Genomic DNA, 20,409 nt, shown 5'->3' with positions numbered 1-20,409 from the left:
TAGAATATAAGTTGCAAAACCACCTCACTGTTCGCGTTTTACATAATCGCTCGATAATGTGTATAATTATTGTTTTTTAAAAATATTTTTCAAGTATTTCACGTCCTCCGAAAGTACAAATCTACGAGGTACGAACTTGACGGATGGGGGGAAAGAATTGAACCTGGCAACACAAGCTGCCAACTTCCGGCGCGGGAAACTTGTAAACAACACGGAAGCGCTTTACTGCTACATACAGGCAGCTGTTGTTTTCACACTTTAAATGAAACGAACGTGTGTTGCAGTTACTTTTCACTGAGAGAGATGGTGCCAGAATAATTCTCTACTACTAAAAAAAAAGGAAGTTTTTCTCTGTCCAGTTCAGTAACATGTTTATTACGTTATCTAGCCATGCATGGCTTTAACACTCACCCGGTAGAGTTATACGTGATATTCTAAAGATAAGTAATTGAATGAATCGGATAGTGGGAGTCTTTATGGATCGCTACAACGAGGTGAAACTTCAGCTGAAAAGCTGGGAGCAGGGATTTGTCCGACAGCACCAGAGGAAGCCCAATAAGGTGATTACATGCTAGTTAGCGGTTAGCATGTAGCAAATGTATTGTTTTGAGTTATAATAACAAGATATGTTATGAAAGGCTTTTTCCGAAACTATTGATGTCGTTTTTTATTCCATTTTCATGAACGTGTTAAATTGTATAATGTTATTTACCCTCCAGGAGGACATCGACCAAGCCCCGGAGGAGACCAGGCGTGAGTACAGATCATGCATTAGAAAACAGTAAACATCCATCTTCACTCATATCTGGTTGTGTTCTATTATTAATAATTGGGGCATGCAAGGGAAAAACCTTGTGTGTCTTTATTCCAGAGCTGTATAAAGAGTACCGCAGTTTGAAACAGGCCAAAGAAAACAACAACAGCAGGAGTGATGCCTCTGGACAACACTCAGAGCAGTCCAGATCCACAGCTGAGGTACACACAACACCCAAGAGGCTTCTGATGTCCGTGTGTTATTTTCCACCATTCCTCAAAGCACCATTTGTCTTTTATCCATCTGTCCTTTTGCTTGTTGTTTATTTGTCTTTCTATTTAGGACTCAGACTGTTGGGGTGCTCATCTGAATCGCAGTGTGCTGCCAGTATCTTCTCCTAAACTGACAGCTGCAGAGAGAGACAGTCTTCAGGCCTCTGCCCAATACTATGGACTAAAACTTAAAAACAACCTGGCCACACTCAGCAAGGTGAGTTACTATTCGGTGGGGTAAGAGAGGGGTATGTTATCCTTAAACTATGCTTTCTCATAGCTGCTGATTAGACCATTAACTGGGCACAGAAACTAAGAATTATTGTTCTCTTGTACTGATGTTATCATGTTGATGCTCTTCCAGGAGAGACCTTCCTCCATAAAGAAATCAGTCGGCCGTGTGCCCTTAAACTCCTTGAAAGATGAACAGAGTGTACAGACAAGCAAGCCTGTCACAGCTGCTGCTGGCGCCACAACCACATCCACTCGCTCTGAGTCCAACCCCTTCTCACCAGGGTAATTGCATGGGGAAAAAAAGTGTTCTTTTATATTATTTTCTTTTTTCTTCTCCCTGATTTACTCTGTAATAGTTAATTTTCAGGAGTACAATGTGTAGATATGACATTTTGAATAGCCACCACTGTGATAAAATAATTGGGCTTTTAGAAAAATGAAGCAGGGGTCAGTATGTGAATAGAAAAGTCCACAAGTACAATTTTATTTTTTGCAAGAGTTTCTTTTATTTCCTGTTCACAGAAGAGTGAAGCCGAGACTGGGATCCCTTGCTTTAAGTACACTCAATTCAGTGGAGCCTGAGGAGCCGTTTGAACAATTTACACCTGTCAGAGACTCTAGCAAAGCTCCCAGCTGTCGTAGTGATAGTAATAATACTGGTAAAGATCGTGGCTCATGTGAGGAACACGCCTCCAATGTAGCCCCATCTCGAGGCACAACGTCTGCTCTGTTGTCATCGCTGTCTCATGTAGGTAGTGTAGCAACTTCAAACGGAGATGCCTCAGCAAAGTTAAATGACAGTATAGAAGCCTTAGAAGACACAAAAGGAAATGCAGAAATTTTAGAACCTCCCTGTGGCAGCATTGGAGCTGCAAGTGCTGGCAGTTTGGTCAGTTTTAGAGGAAGCCCACAGCTTTGTGGAGGATTGAGAGAAGGAATAAGAGGTAAAGCCATTGGAGGAAGACCCTCACCTGCCAGCAGGCTTAGCTTTCTGGACAGGAATTGGCTGGAGAGGTGTCAAGTGTTTGGGGAGATGGGGACTGAAGAGAGGCCTGGAGCAGGCAACCAGGAGGTAGATCTGAGAAAAAAAGAAAGTGAAAGAAAACAGGAAGGAGGTAAAGATGATGAAAACCCCAGCTATGACAGAGTTGGAGAAGGAGCAGCGGAAGAAGAGGGAGAGAGAAGGATGTTAAGCTTGGAGCAAGAGGAAGACTTAAATAGTGTCAGTAAATGTTCACCGAAACCAGGTCAACTTTCTGCGCGAAAAAAAACAGAGAATAACATTGGACAGATGAGGGAAGTAGATAGAGAGATAGAAAGAGGTCTGAGAGCAACCGGATCAACGGAAGAAGAGTGTGAGAGTATTCCTCAATCCAAAGCTACAAAGAAGAGCGGGAGGAAGAGGCAGAGGGAGGGAGATACGGATGGAGAAATGACAGAAGAAGGAGGAGTCAAAAAGAGAAGAAGAAATGGAAAAAAGAAAGAGGAGAACTCTGAGGTAGACCCCAGTTCAGCTCCAAGTGGAGGGAAGAAAGGAAGGAGGAAGAAAAATGGAAAAGAAGGTGTTGAAGCCGAGGAAGAGAACAAAGCCAGTGTACCAAAGAAGGTGGGCATGACATCATATCCTTCTGAGCTTACTTTTTTTTAGTTGTGTTAAATTCAGTATTATTCCTGTCAAGGTTCCCCAGGAGAACCTGTTAGGAGAAATAGAGGAAGACTTTGGAGCCAAGCGTATGTATCACGCACAGCCTGCCAAGGCCAGGTAAGACCACACACAGACTTCTAAGTGTCTTCTCCGCTTGGAGCTTCTATACTAATAAAGTCTACCTGTTGTTTACAGGAGCATGAAAGGCACGGAGGGTAACTTTGTGAAGATAAACCTGAAGAAGAAATCTCACGTTAAAGGATATGCACTCAGAGGGATGGCTCTACGTAAACAAGTGAGTGCAAGAGATTCTGTCATGGTGAAGACATGAGCAACAACAAAGCCCCACCCACTCCATAATATGTTGGTTTAATACAGAAATGCTTGACCAAATCTGATAAAATGTCTCAGTTGTACATGCAGAAATTCCAGCTGAAAGGGGAGCGTTTTGGTGGAGGCGGGGGATATTTAGGCAGAGGGAGGAGAGGTGGCTTCAGAGGGGGGCACAGTCGCCAGAGTGACACCTGCTACAAGTGTGGAGGGACGGGACATTGGGCCATTGACTGCAGGGGACGAGGTAAGACACTGATGTGCACACTCATAAAAGATGTTGAATTCTGTGCAAGGAGACAAATATAAGATCACTTACTGTAGAGAACGTACAGAGAGCACAGGACCGCAGCGGTAAAAACAGCACTGTACCACAAACAGAGTTGTTGAAATTAGAAAAGTTATGTCACCTTTCTGTCAGTCATAAACACCAAATACCTTTTCTCTGCAGGTCCTCCCCCTCCTGTTCCCGAGGACCAGCCTGCTGAGGAGGAGCCATTTGAACTACCCACCCTAGAGGAGGTTGCCAGGGCAACGGGGACACTGCGATCTGAGCTGCCTTGTACGCCCTTATGTTGCACTACGACATATTAAAACTTGCTGCAGTACAGGAAACTATAGTTTTCAGCATTCATGTATTTGTTCATCATTTATGTGTGTGAGTGAGCCTTGTCGTGACTGTGTGTTGCAGCATCATCTCCAAGTATAAAAGAGGAGCAGCAGGTCCAGGAAACAGACGTGGACAGTAAATGTAAAGATGAAGTTTTGCTGAATGTGATTCGTCCTGACTATGAACGCCCGGCACCTCCACCAGCCATGGAACGGCTTTACCATCTTCAGGATGGTGGAAAAGTTCAGGGTAAACACACCTGCCAAGTTTAAATTAAAAGACATAAATTGGATTTCTACACATTACAACCATGTGACTGTGTGTATTCTACATGTGTATGACTGTCCAGCAACACCTGCTGAGGTCTTCTCAGCTCTGAGAGACCTTGGCTATCAGTCATTCAGACCCGGACAGGAAGAAGCGATAATGAGGATCCTGTCAGGTAATTAGACAGAAAAAATATTTTGCAGGTTTTTTTTTTGTCTGTGTGTGTGTGTGTATAATATTCTGATGGCTGCTAAGAGACCACAACACAAACTGAATGCCTTTGATCATCAAAGAACACTCAGGGATTCAGTCTCACCGAAACCCTGATGAGATTGACCTTCTGTGTGTGTGTGTGTGCGTGCGTGTGTGTGTGTGTGTGTGTGTGTGTGTGTGTGTGTGTGTGTGTGTGTGTGTGTGTGTGTGTGTGTGTGTGTGTGTGTGTGTGTGTGTGTGTGTGTGTAGGTCTTTCCACCCTGGTCGTGTTATCAACAGGGATGGGTAAATCCCTGTGCTATCAGCTCCCAGCATACCTCTATGCACAGCGATCCAACTGCATGACTCTGGTCATATCCCCTCTAGTCTCACTGATGGATGACCAGGTATGTGCCTGCTTATACAGGAAGAGTTCCTATCAAGAAGAAGACACCAGCATATGTATTTAACCAGAGCAGGATTGTGAATATTGTGTGTGTGTGTGTTGTTTAGCTTTCTGGTGTACCAGCCAAGCTGAAAGCAGCTTGTATCCACTCCAACATGACGATGAAACAGAGGGAAGCTGTGATAGAAAAGGTAACACACAGTTATCATCGTGAAGATTACAGTGGGAGTGTTAACAGTTACGATAAATGTGATATTTAGAAAATGGAATATTGATTTCATTTTGATTATACACATGATACCAGAAAAAGATTGAACACCAGTAACTATCTGGTGGGAGGCAGCAGTTTCACACTCCACCTTAATTTGCCAACTTAGACCAGGGTAATTACGTGGTGACAATTTGAGTAGAAATAATTACATTCATATTGCATGCAACATTGTGTATTTCGCAATAGATGTTATTTTGCAAACTGTGGATCAGTTGTAGGGTTGTTGCATTGAGAGTGTCTGCTCTCCTTCCGGTGTTTCTCCAGGTGAAGGCAGGTCAGGTGTGTGTGCTGCTCCTCTCTCCAGAGGCTCTGGTTGGTGGAGGGAGCTCAGGCTCAGGATGTCTGCCCTCTGCTCAGGACCTCCCTCCTGTGGCCTTTGCCTGTATAGATGAAGCGCATTGTGTGTCCGAGTGGTCTCACAACTTCAGACCCTGTTACCTGAGGCTTTGTAAGGTGAACAAATCTTACTTTCAGTAATTTGTGGTTGAAAATCAATGTATTTGCAGTTCTGTGCTTGTGACATGTAACCGAAACCTAACAAAATGAACATTTAGATTTTTCAGATCCCTCAGGGTGATGGCTGAATAACACAGATTATACAAACATCATATGTGGGAATGAATTAATCTCTTTAGGTCTTAAGGGAACGTTTGGGAGTGCAGTGCTTGCTGGGACTTACTGCCACCGCCACGCTGTCCACTGCTCTGGACATCGCTCAGCATCTGGGCATCAATGATCAGGACGGTATTGCAGTCAGATCTGCAGCTGTGCCTGCTAACCTGCATCTGTCTGTGTCCATGGACAGGGAGAAGGACCAGGTAGGATGAGGCGGTGGTGCGTTTCTATGCATCCTTAGCGAATCGTGACATCACACGGGTTTGGAGAGAAATAATGGCAAAAATTGGTTGCAGTTGTTGCATCCTCAGTTAATCCTCAGTTCAGTTGAAAACCTTGCACAATTTGCAAAATCAAGGGAACATACCTGGACATATAAGTGATGACCATTTCACTGATATAAAATTTGACAACATAGTTGCTATCTCTCCATGAAAACCAGTCCATTCAAAGGTTGAAAGAATAAATCCTCCCACCGCTCCTAGCAACACCGACGACTTGTGTGTCTGTGCAGATGTATTAATATATCTTTTTTTTTTTTCTTTTTCAGGCTTTAGTTTCCTTGTTGAAAGGTGATCGATTTGGTTGTCTGGACTCCATCATTGTCTACTGCACCAGAAGGGAGGAGACCACTCGTGTGGCAGCATTGCTCCGGACCTGCCTGCAGGGGGTGCTAGTGAAAGAAAACCACCAAATCAGCGGCAGCCAAACACAAAGCAACTCCATAGGACAGAAAAAGAAAGAACAAGGTAAGCGTGTGATATTTATTTGCTCTGTTAAGTTTCGTTATTTCTCATTGGCGGGAAGAAAGTAACATGCTGGCGAAAGGAGCGAAAAAGACTGTTCAGACAGGCATTTGCTCACTTTCGATGCTTTCTATATTCAGCCAGGAAGAAGATCCGTAAACCGCTGAAATGGCAGGCCGAGTCATACCACGCCGGCCTCTCAGCATCCGAACGCCGGCGTGTTCAGAACAACTTCATGTGTGGGGAGCTCAGAGTTGTGGTAGCCACTGTAGCATTTGGAATGGGCCTGGACAAGTCTGACGTCCGAGGTATCATTCACTACAACATGCCCAAGGTTGGTTCGTGCTCATTTTTCAATGTGTGAACTTGAACATTGATAAACAAGTGTGAAGGTATTTACATTCCACATGATTTTGAACACCTGAAAGGAGATTATTTTTGTGTGTATAGCTGCCATAGCCCAAGTCATGTCTTTAACTATCACACATAAATGTTCTACCAGAGCTTTGAGAGCTACGTTCAGGAGATTGGGAGAGCGGGGAGAGATGGGGAACCGGCTCACTGTCACCTCTTCCTTGACCCTGAGGTAAGACTTACACTGTCCATCAAGGAAGGAACAAACTTGATTTAGGATTTCAAGGCTCAAGGCCCAAAACTCCGATTTTGGGTCAAAATATTAATACTAATTTTATATTTAGCATCGCAGAATTGAGCTGTATAGTACGGTGGCTCAGATGGCCCGTATGATTATAAACATGCCAAACTCTTTGCAGACCCAAAAACAACCTGCACATTAACAGAAAACACAAATGCAAAGTTTCACAGTAGAACTGAGGAACAAAAGGCGGTGAAACTATCGGACTGTAAATCTTTTTTCACTGCCATCACGTGTGTTACAAGTGCAAAGGAGTTTGATGGCGGTGTATTGATGTGTAGGGTGGGGACCTCCACGAGCTGCGACGTCACATCTACGCCGACACAGTGGACTACTACACTGTGAAGAGACTGGTCCAGAAGGTTTTCCCTCCTTGTAAATGTAAACAGATTCACCAGAAACAACAGGAACTCCCTAAGGTAACGCTTAACTCTCAGTGGGGGGGAAGATTCAAGAAAGAGGTTTGAGTCGATGTAAAATGTTGCGCCTTTCTCTGTTTCTTGAAGGAAATCGAAGACTCCGAGCTACTGGAAATGATGGATATGTGTGATCAGGAAAACAGCGTCCACCCCCCCACTCAGCAGGAGATGGTATAGTCACAATATGCACATAGAAGGACCTTCTGTGGCAGTAATTACAAAAACTAATGTTTTGTATGTATTATTTTAAAAATTTTGTTCTTTACCCTTTTACCTAACCTTATTTCTGAAAATGGAGACACTAAAAAATTGATAATAAAATATTCTGTATGGTTGATTATTATTTAGTGTGGCGAGGTTACAAAGAAGTCTCTGGTCCCATAATGGTGTGACCTGACTGTTTTTATCAAAAGGTGGCATCACATCCTGATTCCAAGATGCAGGGTCTCCAAGAGGACCAAGCTGAAGGACAACCGGAGGAGGAGGAGAAGCAGGAGGGGCAGCCAGGTAAACACAAGGGCACCGATGGTCCTGTGAAACGCCAGGATATGGAGTCGAAGGGGAATGGTGAATGGCTGGGGGACCAGGAAGTGGAAGAGGAGAGCACAGCGTGGCCCAGGGAGAGAGTGTGTCACAGCCATGAGAGAGCCATTCCCATCCAGCAGACTGTGGAGGCTCTGGACATCACGGAGGAGGGTAAACAGGAACATACGTGACATCATGGATCACAACAAATTCCACAATATTCTAGTAGACAAATCCACTTGATGTTTGAGTGGGAGGACAGAAGTCTTATGGAAGTGTGTGTGTCTGTGTCTGTGTGTCTGTCTCAGGTGTAGAAACGCTGCTCTGCTATCTGGAGCTGCATCCTCAGCGCTTTGTCGAACTTCTCCACTCCACCCTGTCCGTGTGTAAAGTCAGCTGCTACGATGGACCAAGGCAGCTTCAGAAAACCACAAAAATGTATAAATAGCCTCTTCTCTCTTTTAACTTACATGGGGACATCCTGCTTAAAAAAATATCCACAGTGTGCTTTCACATATATTAAACTGAAGTGACAACGTTTTTCTGACGTTCCATCTTCACAGCTGCCCTCCGATCGCAGTGGTGCTGGCGAGGAAGCGGATGGCAGGAGAGCGAGTGGAGATTTGCGATCAGTTGGAGTTTGACGTGGTGGAGGTCGCCGACACTATGGGATGGCAGCTTCCTCTTGTGAAGAGAGGACTCAGGCAGCTGCAGTGGCGCACTGATCGAGGTGTGAACCAAAAAAAAAAAATCTTGAACGTTTGTTTGCATGAAAAAGTGAGAGATATTCATCACACTGCAAGGGTTGATCGGATTTATATGTATTTGCTCCTTCAGGCGGGCGTAGTGGTATCCTCGTGGAATTTTCCTCCCCTTCTTTCTACTTCCGTTCCTATGGCGACCTAAGTGACGAGGAAATGGACAGAGTGTGCCAGTGCCTCCATAATCGAGTGCAGGAACAAGAGAGAACGCAGCTTTTCCAGTTGACTGCCTGTTTCAAGGCCTTCAAAAGGTTATCAGGACTACAGGAATCTTTTACTCTGTGTGCATGGCTCATAAATTTCCAGTGATTCCTACTAATGTTTTATTATAGACTGGAGAGAATTTTTTTACAGGGGAGTTGGATGGACAAATATTTGCTCTGCTGGTCTTTTTTGCATAACATCACATGGTTTTATGGTGTTTAACTTTGGTGCATGTGTGTTATTTTGCAGCGTTGCATTCCGGAGTGTGTTGTCCTGCATCGATGATTTGGATGAGAGTCTCAGTCTCCAGCTGAAAGCCCTTCTCTCTGAGTACTTTGACAAGAGGCGAGACAGAGACAACACACTCAAATCTATGGACTTGCATGAGCTCGACCAGTATCAGGTAAAAAAACAGACGTGATGATTTGGATCTGGATCTGCATCTGGATCTGGATCCCAATGGTTTGGAATACTTAATTGTTTGTTTGTGTTTGCAGCTGTTGGACTGGGAGAACCAGATCAGAGCGGACGTGAGAAGTTTTCTATCTAGTCGAAGTGATGAGAAGTTCTCTGGAAGAGCTGTCGCTAGAATCTTCCACGGCATAGGTGAGAGAACATACGCACACGCTTAAAACACACATTTGCTTTGGGTTTTCTAAATGTCTTGCATGCTCTGGTCTAAATGTGTCCTTTTTCCAGTTGTGTAAAATCAAACTCTGTGCAGGTTTAAGGTTGATCTTTAAATGTGGTGCTCACTTTTTGCACCGACCACGAACTGCATCGCATATGTTTTCAGTGCGAGATCTCTCTAATAAATTGAGATATTTAAATCTGTATTGAAACATTCACTCTAATTCTTTCTTAAAGGTCTATAAAGCCACAAAATTACTCTGAACCTCTAGGTGGCGTGATAGGGTAAATGAAGGAACTGGGTGCTGGTGTAGTTCCGGTCAGGCTTTTTCCATTTTTGGTTATTTCAATAGTTTATTTGTGTCTGTCTGTTCTTACTGCATTTCTTCAGCTTTATGTTCATGATATCTGTAATTATTCTGATCACATTTTGTGCATATTTATTTAGTTTCAACTAACTTGCACATTTATTTCGCTTTATTTCTACCTTAAGTGTATTATTATTATTATTATTATTATTATAGATAGAAGTTTATTGGTTCATGTAGTTGTTATGGCAGTATAAGGTTTGACAAGGTGCTAATCATCAGTTAGGATTATAGCTGACAGAAACACACACACACGCACACACACACACACAGCTTTTTAATATGAATAAACATCTCTTTTTCAGGCAGCCCTTGTTATCCTGCTCAAATATACGGGAAAGACAGACGCTTCTGGAGGAAGTACATCCACATTGACTTCAACCAGCTCATCAAACTGGCCACTCAGGAGATCATTCGTTTTTAAAAAGCGCATAGGATGACGCACACGCGTGTACAGGTCCTCGCAAGTGTGTAGTCTCCAACTTGTTTGGATGGATTTGTTTCACGTGGGCCCCAGTGGTGTTTCGTAACCCTTTGTATATATGTAAGAATGTTTTGCTTCAGATCTAAATAAAACTGTCTATTTTTCTAGATTGGTTTTTAGCACTGATATTTAATTCCTATTTGTTAAAGGTCATCTCCTTTTATAAAGAGGTTTTGTTTTTTTGTTTCCCTTCCCTTTGCTACTCCATGACTTCACAATTAATCACAACTAATTCAAAATCTTAATTTGAAAATCTGAGCATAAACCCAGGAGCAGGGACTGCATGGCATTCTCCTTGGTGCGAACTTAACAGCCCTCGAAGAAAACTTAGAGGTGTGATGATGAAGGTCAAGTGGATCCCGGTTTCATTTGGAGTGTCTTAAGAAATGATGAGAAACTAATAGATGACATTGTACATGTAGAGCCCAGGGTGAAAACATTAACCTCCACTTTTCTATAAAAGATTAGTTCAGGCCAAATACTAGATGAAGGCCACTCCTCAGGAATGTGTATTTGACCTAAAACAAATATGGAAAAGTGATAATAGGCGTGGTGAAGTTGAGCTTTTTCTTTCTTTTCTTTTTTTTTTTTAAGCAAACATTTAACACACAGTAAGGTGGTACAAGCACTTTTACTTTTACCTAACCTCACATGTTTATGATACTTTTTTTTAAACTGTTTTGGGCAAAAAGCCGTCGGAAAAATAAATACTTTCGTAATGAGTACATACCTGAGAACACAAGAAGCCTACATTCACTGAGTATTTGTATTTGATTATTTGCCACTCCTGAAAGGCAATGGGTGATGATGACATTTAGACCAGGCTGCCTCTAAGAATAGAAACACACTGATGCTCACACCCTTCTAATTAGGTCAGTTACTGGCTCCAAATGTAAGATGTGATTGTTAAATAACCGTCTTTTGTCTGATGGTTTACAGGAACCTCTTGAATAGCATCTTACTGTACCACACCTAACCATGGGATCATATTGTCCCCATAAACAGTCAGCTGTTTTCACGCCTTTAAGTTCTTTGCTGAAATGCTAAGCATCACATGACTGCTTAACAAAGTTTATAATGTTATAAATCTGTTCGCTTTTAATCCTAATCTGACCCTCCTGTGTCCCGTCTCTTAAACCTGCTCCGGTATATCAAAAGTACTGTAAAAGATATGTCATCCGGTTTCATGTCAGAGAAGCTCAAAGGTCCAGTTTTAGAGGTAGTTATCAAGGGCACTAAGAGTAAGTTATGTGACTTCAGAGGCTAAAAAACAGCTCTTAAATGTCTTCAATGTCAACTTGCCATTTGCTGTGAAGCTGATTGCGGGGAAACCTGCTGCAATCAGCACTATTTCTTCCTTGCAGCAACTATGAGGGCTCTGCACAACTGTCAAATCAGCAATGAATCCATGTCCTGCCACTCTGAAATAGAATTTAAAAAAAAACATCAATATTTGCTCCCTTTTTCAACCCCCCCCCCCCCCCTTCTCTCTCCGCCATTTTGTTATGCTCACACTCACTCGTAAATCAGCACGAGTGAACATGACAACCTAGTAAGTAAGAGGTGCTTCAGGAATGGGTTACAAAACGTTTCTGATCAAAATTAACGCTGATAAATCTCTCGTATTACGCGATACGTTTATCTTCAGATTGATGCTCTTCTCCCTTTCCCTCTGTTCTAAGCCTTGCGCAGCATGCGCGCGTCATGTATGTAGGTTGTGACTACTACTTAGTGTGATGAGTTGTCAGTGGACTCTGTCCCTATCAGAGAAGTTCTAAGATTAGATGAGACCAATAAAGTTCATGCTGCCCTTCTCAGCACTGTCACATATCTGATTCTACACCAGCAGAAAGCTAAACACTCAGTGAGTGATCCAATGAAAGGAGTACACCCACCACAAACATTCGAAACAACCGCAGGTTTTGAGTGGACCAAAGCTCGAAAAGTGCAGTTTGCCCCTCAGTTTCTCATCAATGGGTGTCTTGAATTTACAGACATTTTCCAACAGCCACATTGTTGAATGCAGAAAGAGCCTGCCATGTGAATGTAGAGTGAAGCTAATCGGCCCACTGACCACGATTACAAACAATAGCAGAACAGTCCAAAAACATATGTTAACAAACTCTCCAGCACTTGGCGTTGACAAATCAATCGGGTCATAATCAACCTCAAGCTGAATGTATGTGGCCAGCTCTTAATGCATTCTGGCATCATAAAGAAGTCAAAGTAAAATAAAATGGTGACCAAAAAAAACCCTTTCTGAGTTCAAGGCACCTATTTGTGAATACTTAAATGATAAAACACACTTTTTGGGGTAATGTACCGCTTTAAGACAATTACTTTACGATTAAATATAATTTGTGTGGTTTCTGATAAAAGGATTCTTTTCATCAATAATGTCAGGAGATGCCTTTATATTTTCTATAAGACTGAAATAAGAACACACAAACACGCACAATGCTCGAAATGTAAAAGGCTTGTGACGGAAGTTTAATTTTCAATAAAATATCTAATAGTGTAACATATCAACAGGTTTTCCACATTTACTAATTGTTGTGAATACATTCAGTCAGCAAAGCTTTCACAGTGACAGATTTAAGACACTTGCAATTACTTCTCACAGTATAAACACACACAAAAACCCCGACTGTAAGTGTGTAATACAAATTTGTCACAAAGAAAGGAAAGAAGGTCAAGTGGTTTAGTATGTTTTACTAGATTTTCTGAATAAATACATGGAACTGGCAAACTTCTTTGAAACAGGAAAAACTGCTTTGTGTCATTGTACTTATAAACTGTCCAAACATTGATCCTCATCGTATTGTAAAGTGACTAGAATGGGTGGGTTTCAGGGAGTGTTGCAACGTTGCATTAGTTAGCATAGTTAACTGTGTTCTAACACTGATAACGCGTTAGCATTGCTTAAAAGGTAAATTTACCACAGATCGTTTATTATTTTGGAAAAAAAAAAGTCAAGATATTCAAATTTTAAATGTTCTATATCTACATTTAGTTCATTGCATACGCTTACTTTACCCTCGAACACTCAGTTGTGTTGATGTGTTGATAGGTGCCACAGCAACTCGTAATCTCTTTCAGAAACACTTGTGTCATCGCCTCGTGACATATAGTACTTTCAGAAAAACTATCTGTATTTATATGTGACATGATGGCGTGCTTCTGTGACTGCACTCTTGCAGGCCAGATAAACCGGCTGAACAGAGCGATGCCATTAAAAGCTGATCTTCTCTTCATAAAGTGACAACACCAACAGAAAGGCCCAGCCGCTCAGAAGGCCGATATTCTGCAACAGAAACATCAGCCAAGGTCTCTTTGAGTTGATATGAACCATCGTGGGGAGCTGGCGAAAGCAAAAGAGACAGAGGGAGATAAGTGTCAAGACAAATACTCTTTCTGTTCGTGTTCAAGCGCTTCTATGTTACTGACTCAATTTGCTTTTCTGGTTCTGAAGAGAAAACTTTCTTTCTTTTTCTTTTTCTTTTCACTTTAACAAACTTTGTATCATTAAATGTCTCACTGAAATGTTTGACTTCTTTCCACGCTGCCTGTTCATACACTCACCATATCAGCCAGTCCAACGTACAGAAAAAGTCCAGCAGTAATGGCGGCAATCCACTGGTTGGTGGCAAGGTCAGTGGCTACAGACAGAGCGATATAAAGCCCAATGAAAGAGGTCATGGCGCTGCCGACGTTTAAAAGCAACGCCCTGCGGACAGAAACCCCACAGTGGAGCAAAATGGCAAAATCACCTGCACGGGAAAAAAAGAGAGACAGGATATTTCATTAAAAAGAAAAAAAACAAACATCAGAAGATCTGACCAGATTTTAGTGACGCAGCATGTGTGTGAGCCTCACCCAATTCATGCGGCAGTTCGTGGCAGAGGACAGCCAGAGACGTGGCTAAACCAGACTTCCATGACAGCGAGAAAGCTGCGCCTACTGCTAGGCCGTCTGCAAAGTTGTGGATCCCGTCACCGATGGTTATCATGAACGGTAGCAGACGCTGTTCTACGCATCCGGAGAGACACAGAGACACGGTTAGCAACGGGGTGGGCAGAGTCATCGCCATGATGTCAGCAAGTTACCCTCCTCACCTCTGGTCCGCTCCGTTGGTTGTTGGAGCGAGTTCTCATTGTCCTCTTTGCTGAACTGAAATGAAGGGCATTTCTGAGGGTTTACTTTTTTAACTATGAATACAATTTAAGACCTATTTCATGACCATGCAGGCAAAAATATGAGGGATATGAATGGAAGTCCCAGAAATCCTCGCGGCGAATTCAATTTCCACATCTAACGTCCTACTCTAATACCTTGATACCCAAAGTTCCTAATATGGGCAGAATGTAAATACTTTTTAACAGGCTTCAGTCGATAAATGGTCTCAAGCCAAATTTCGAAGAAAACTTAATGCAAACTTTGCTATACATCGGTGTTGGGCCTAAAATGAAGATAAGACTGGATTTTGGACTTTTTAAGGGGTCCATGAAGACAACCTGCTGAAGAACAACATCATTTCACCTGAACGTTAAAAGAACTGCCACCAGGGTGTTTCTCACCAGGTCTGCTGTTGATTCTGACTGTAATTTGTCTTTTTGTTTCTTTTCCTGTTGATACATCTCTAAAACGTTCCCATGGTCACAGTGGTGAGGCTCAGATTCTTCCTAAACAGACCAAGAGAGAGAGAGAAAAAAAAGATTAAGAAGCAGTATCTAGAACAAGGGTACCCCTTTAGATGGTGAACTGGTGGACCAAAAGCTGACATGAAAGATGATATTTCTTTCTTTATTTTTGCTTAAACTGGGCCGGTTTTGGCAGCTGCTGTGAGGCTGACTCACTCTTAAGTGAACACTCGGGCGACATGAAAGGAAAGCTAGATTTGAAGACAGATATACAGCAAGTATTTTCTTACCCCATGATGATGATGATGATGATGGTGTTGATTTTGTTTATCATTGTATGTAATCAGAAAGAAGACAGTCTCCATCAGGTAGAAGTAGTAGATCCCAGCCATCACTACCAACATCTTGCTTAAATAGTCTGATATTTCAACTTGGTGGCTGTGCTTTGAAGGATTGTGATCAACGGAGCCGTGCGAGTGCACATGTAAGCCTAGAAACTAGACACACAGAGGAGGAGGAGGATGTTTAAGCCAGAACAAGTCGCATCAAACCAAACCATCCGATAAAATACGCATGTGGATAAATAACATCTCATCTTCAAAGTGTCGCTCACCATAGGGAGCAGATGCAGTAAAGCATCTCCAGTGAGCGAACCAACGGCTAGACTGATGCAAAACTGGATACACAGCTGAAACACACTCGTACACGAGGTACACAGCAACAACACGATGCCAAACATAGAAATCAGGGTTATCACCACGTTGGCGATGGTTGCGTAGACGTATCCTGTGAGAGAAGAGAGAGCAGAAGATGGGGTGGAGGTCATTAAAATGCTGAAAATGAATGTGCGCTCCAAGTGTCTTGACAATATCTCGCACAACTTGTGTTATTACTTTACTTATCCCAGGACTCTTACTCTCAGTTTTGCTGAGCTCATCTGGTTTCAAAGGTTCTGTGAGTGTACAGGATCCACTCAGGATCTGCTGGACCAGTGCGGGGCTGAGGCGGCTCAAGTCAGACCGACCCAGGCCAGAAGTGTTGGAGCTGTTCCCTGCCAGGCCGTAGATCTGCACCAGCTCCTCCGCAGAGAAACAGCGCTGTCGGACGCAAGTGAAACATCTCAAGATTGATTTATTTAAGTACAAATGAGTCCTACCTCGCAAAAATAAAAGATCTTTTCTAGATCTGTAATAACTGCAATGCACTCCATCTTCTCCGCAGGAGGTCTTTTTTTTCTGTGTTGGTGTGCGCACCTGCTCCCAGGTGGCGTTCCTCTCATAACCCTCATGATGTTCGGCGGTGCTCCTCCTCCTCCGTCTCTGATCTCGGTGATCATGATCTGCGTGTTCATCTTCGGGGTGGTCGTGCTCGTGTTCATGCTCGTGCTTTTCCAGCTCAGGTCGGAGGTTCAGACGCCTCATCAAAGCCTCCAGAGCTACAGAGAACAAATACAAAACACAGTCGTCACTCGGTTGGGTGTTGTGTTTTTGGGTTATCCTGAAGAGTTCTGCTCCTCTCTGCATGTCGCCATGTACAGGTTCTGTATTTGTGCACGATATTTACCCTCAACAGTGAAATTCTCAGATCCCACTTGATCCATAATGTAATCCAGGAAGAAGCTCTCCTCTGGCAGGGGCTGGATCATGAAACAGTGACCTTGCAAGGCGTAATACAGGACACGGCCCAAAACTGCCCCTGCGAACTGTCTCTGACCTGGTGCACCAATGTCTTTCATGATGTCAGTTGATGTTACACAGACCTGGTTACCATGGTGATCAGGAGGAGAAAAGCAAAAGAGGAATGTAGAACAAGAAACACTTTAGTTGGAAAGCTAATGACTTTAGCAATGGCTACTTTTTTTTTTTATCCAAATGTTTCAATAAGCCATTACAGTGGAAAGGTGAGCTAGCATCAACATTAACATGGAATGCAGTCATTGATCATTTCCCAATGTTACATTTCCAGGTTATTTTCTTGATATTCCCACTTCATGGGGGTGGGGGTGGGGGTTAATCACGTCAGGTGGGGGATATTTTACCAAGCAAGACCGCTAAATAACCAATAAAACACTTAAAACATTTACATTCATATTTAAAATAACTAACTGGAATTGTGGGTCAGGCATTTTGTTGTTGTTGATAGTATTGCCAACAAACTGAGGTATTAAAAAAAGGAATTCAGAAACCGTTTTATTTCTAACAGCCAATAAATCAGGATATCTGCACATAGATATTCAAGTTGATATTAATTATATGAATCTCTAGTTTCAAATTAATGGGATTTGTGGGAGATGACCATGATAAGAGCTGAAAATCCCTCATGACGTGTATCCTAAGGAAACCTTATTTAATTTTTGATAACGCAAGGACATTCTCATATAGTATCTACGCGGTTGACATATGAACTATAGAGCCCCGTCAAGGATCTGAGAACAATTTTGCTTAAAAGGCAAAAAGAGAAATAACGGTTTATTTGTTTTGGTGTACCAGAAAGTATTTTTCTTTCGTCTGACCTCATTGTCTGCTGGCTCATAGTGGTTGTGAAGCTCTTGCAGCACGCCCTCCAACCCGTGAATACCCATGTACTCGTGCTGATGGTCCCAGTGTGGCTCGCTGTCTTTGTGGTGCTGCTGATGTGATCCATCATGCGTTATTTTGGACAGGAAGTGTTCAGTCTCCTCTCTCCACCTCCCCTGCCTGACTGCTGCACAGACCAGGCCGGGAGAGGAGAGGTACAGGATGCAGCCGGCGGCCAAATTAGTGAAGTCTGCGATACTGACAGTAACGTTGCCCTCTCCTTCTCTGATTTCATGGTGTAGAAGTGAGGAGTGATTGCTGATGAACTGGTGAGCAGCACCTGTAAGGTCACACTACGCACACAAAGAGAGAAATACACAAATTACAGTAAGTCACTGGCTTTTAAAGTCATCTCGAACAATCATGTGACTACATTTATGTAAGTCATGAACTTCACTCACCTTCATTGTCAAGGAACATGTCAGATCTTAAATAAAACCAAATCTACCTGTTTGAGTTGAGGCTCTTTTTTTTTTTTTTTAAATAGACACTATAAAAGTATTAAATAGGAAATAAACTCTTTGACCTAACTCACACCTTGACATTTGGCAGGACTTTTATTGCAGGTGAAATGAGATTTATTACTTTATTGGGCCTCTTTCAAGTGCAAAGCTATTAAAACTGGGGATAGATGAGTATCGGCCGGCCCGATTATCAGCCGGGCGGTTATCGGCTGATCCAAGCCGATTATCGGCCTTTTCGGAGTAGAGGAGAAAAGGTTTTGCCGAGAGGAGAAGCTCTGGAGAGCAGATGTATGTTTCAAAGATAAGTTAAGGCAGCAGACTCTCCCGGAATTGTAATAAACATCCCAGTCCTCTACAACTCACAACTACTAGTCACGTTACTGTGAGCCCAATAATATCATATAAACATACACGGCAGCTCTGCTCGCTCGCAGTCCCTCAAGATGTATCTGTTAATCACTTGAAACAAGGTTGCTGAGAATATCGATATGGAAATAATCCGTGATAGTAGAAGTATGTGTGTGTGTGTGTGTGTGTGTGTGTATGAGAGAGAGAGAGAGAGAGAGAGAGAGAGAGAGAGTTAAAACGTCATGAACGTAATTTAGTCCAGCTTTATTGGTTGAGTTGAAGGCTGATTAGCTTTTGACTTAAAACGAAATATAAGTGAAAGGTAAAATCAGTCATATTGCAGTCATATCGAAATTTTGGTAAACTTTATTTCCTGTAGAAATCTTGAAGGAGCTTTTTATTTCTTCAAGTTTCCATTTAACTCCATAAGACATGCTGCTGAGCCTGGGAACTCCCTGCACAGACAAAGATGTCTCATGTCTAAGATAAACAAAAAAAACTTGAACATTTAACAAGTTATTGGAGAGAAAATCAAAATATTACTTTAAAAAAAAAAAATTCATACTTTATTCCTCCATTGGTGATGAGTGCACTGACTTTAACAGCAGGTGCAGCAGGTTAATTGATAGCTTTTGGACCTTGCTCTCTCACCACAGAGCAGCTGGAGCTAAAGCCTCCCACCTGGCTCTCAAACGTGGCTGCAGACTAATAAAACTTACCTTTTCACACGACACTTTCCCGCACTGCACACGTTTCCCTAGTGTATTAAAGAGGGAGCGAAGCGAGTCCCCGTTCAGATGCGGCTGTCCAGGACGCACCATGCTGACCATGGCTCCATATGCTTCATCCACAGCGGTAGAACCACAAGCTGAGTCCAACAAAGCCAAAGTGGAGAGTAGTGAGAGAGGCACTAGAACAGAAGAGAACATCTTGAAACTTTCCCTGAAATTAATTTTTGATAATCAGTTGGCTCAGATAAAAAGGGCAGTCGCAGGCTGGTACAGTCCTGGTGTATTTCTACAGAGACATTCAGCTGTACAGTGCTCAGCTCTCACTCCTTCTCATTTTAAACCACTGCAGCCCTCGGGACCTGGAGTCTCGATGGTGATTGGCTGAGACGTGGCTCGTGCTTTCCTACCTGTCTATTGTCTCCTGGGCATGAGAAGGTCAAGCTGTCAAGCTCTTGGTTTATGGAGAACTGACATTATTTTGCGCTCTGGAGCATCACCAGAGCAACATTCAAGAAATTCATTAAGTCGCTTTTCATATTATTTTTTCTCAATCTCACAATGTTAGTGTGAATATCTTACACACAGGTGCTCTAACTATCTGTTTTGTTATGGATTTGCATACAGACCTGATATTTTACTTTGAAAAATGAACCAAATTGCTTCAAATTACAAACCAGCAAAATTATACCCTGTATGTAATATTGTTGAGGTTGCTAGAGTGGAAAAAGTGGACAAAAGCCTGTTTTCATCTTCATGGCTCATACCAGACTAATGGGAAGGCAACACTGACCGTCACTTAAGTGGTTACGTCTGCTTTACAACACTGCAACGATCCGTATCCTTCAAGATTTGACCCAAAATAGGAATTACACAGGAACAGTGGCCACTTATGTGTTCAACCAAACAATTAAAGCATCACCCCCCCCCCCAAAAGAAAAAATAACCCTAAAATCTGGGACTGTCCCAGATTCTGGCACTGTGAAGACGATGACTCCCCACCTCACTGGTGATGGTCCATTAGTGAGCTGAATGGCTTCTTCTCTTGTTTTGTCGATCCTGAGGAAAGGACAGGTGTAGTTTAGGCCATTACACTCACTGGTGCAGGTAAGATTGTCATTAGCGTGGATGATGTCAGGTGCATTTTCTAAATTAACAACCTGAGGAAGGCTCTTAACCCAAACTCTAGCAGTGAGTCCAAGAGCGCTGAATGCGCCAGATCACCATATACTTCTTCAAGTACTTCCCCACAGCCTGTGGTGTTC

General features: G+C 42.7%; 2 protein-coding genes across 3 annotated transcripts; one reads left to right on the top strand and one right to left on the bottom strand.

The window, feature by feature from the left end:
* Window positions 1-161: 161 nt before the first annotated feature.
* On the top strand, window positions 162-10,552 carry recql4 (RecQ helicase-like 4). Of its 2 annotated transcripts, none has more exons than XM_086192705.1 (28): window positions 162-560; window positions 720-753; window positions 872-975; window positions 1,097-1,243; window positions 1,391-1,542; window positions 1,783-2,866; window positions 2,940-3,022; window positions 3,101-3,200; window positions 3,317-3,482; window positions 3,687-3,797; window positions 3,927-4,094; window positions 4,195-4,287; window positions 4,575-4,711; window positions 4,818-4,901; window positions 5,339-5,434; window positions 5,617-5,799; window positions 6,147-6,345; window positions 6,483-6,676; window positions 6,845-6,928; window positions 7,279-7,416; window positions 7,504-7,587; window positions 7,830-8,112; window positions 8,250-8,379; window positions 8,505-8,671; window positions 8,779-8,953; window positions 9,156-9,309; window positions 9,404-9,512; window positions 10,210-10,552. In XM_086192705.1, exons 1-28 carry the CDS (start codon window positions 453-455, stop codon window positions 10,326-10,328), a joined length of 4,686 nt encoding a protein of 1,561 aa, XP_086048831.1. In that variant the 5' UTR covers window positions 162-452; the 3' UTR covers window positions 10,329-10,552. The 2 variants fall into 2 exon arrangements, with proteins under 2 accessions (XP_086048831.1, XP_086048830.1); XM_086192704.1 differs by having other exon boundaries at window positions 5,246-5,434; window positions 10,210-10,551.
* Window positions 10,553-12,908: 2,356 nt separating this feature from the next.
* slc39a4 (solute carrier family 39 member 4) lies at window positions 12,909-19,246 on the bottom strand. Its single transcript, XM_086194324.1, has 12 exons — window positions 19,136-19,246; window positions 17,541-17,897; window positions 16,592-16,787; window positions 16,282-16,463; window positions 15,945-16,125; window positions 15,642-15,814; window positions 15,319-15,525; window positions 14,966-15,070; window positions 14,504-14,558; window positions 14,265-14,417; window positions 13,971-14,158; window positions 12,909-13,749 (listed from the first exon to the last, which is right to left on the bottom strand). The coding sequence occupies exons 1-12, from the start codon at window positions 19,244-19,246 to the stop codon at window positions 13,621-13,623; spliced, it is 2,037 nt and encodes a 678-aa protein (XP_086050450.1). The 3' UTR covers window positions 12,909-13,620.
* Between the last annotated feature and the right edge of the window lie 1,163 nt (window positions 19,247-20,409).

Source organism: Aulostomus chinensis, chromosome 22 (genome assembly GCF_037954235.1).
Source record: "Aulostomus chinensis isolate RoL2024-O1b breed Wild chromosome 22, RoL_Achi_v1.0, whole genome shotgun sequence".
NCBI classification, from domain to species: Eukaryota; Metazoa; Chordata; class Actinopteri; order Syngnathiformes; family Aulostomidae; genus Aulostomus; species Aulostomus chinensis.
This window is presented reverse-complemented; position numbering and strand designations above follow the sequence as displayed.

Excerpts from the sequence above, each read along its gene's own strand:
- recql4 (XM_086192704.1), top strand. The coding sequence starts at position 453 with ATGAATCGGATAGTGGGAGTCTTTATGGATCGCTACAACGAGGTGAAA. Across the intron at positions 6,346-6,482 it reads ACAGAAAAAGAAAGAACAAG|CCAGGAAGAAGATCCGTAAA; the intron begins GTAAGCGTGTGA and ends TTCTATATTCAG. Across the intron at positions 6,929-7,278 it reads ACCTCTTCCTTGACCCTGAG|GGTGGGGACCTCCACGAGCT; the intron begins GTAAGACTTACA and ends ATTGATGTGTAG.
- slc39a4 (XM_086194324.1), bottom strand. The coding sequence starts at position 19,246 with ATGGTCAGCATGGTGCGTCCTGGACAGCCGCATCTGAACGGGGACTCG. Across the intron at positions 15,526-15,641 it reads TACTGCATCTGCTCCCTATG|TTTCTAGGCTTACATGTGCA; the intron begins GTGAGCGACACT and ends CTGTGTGTCTAG. Across the intron at positions 14,418-14,503 it reads ACCAACGGAGCGGACCAGAG|AACAGCGTCTGCTACCGTTC; the intron begins GTGAGGAGGGTA and ends CCGGATGCGTAG.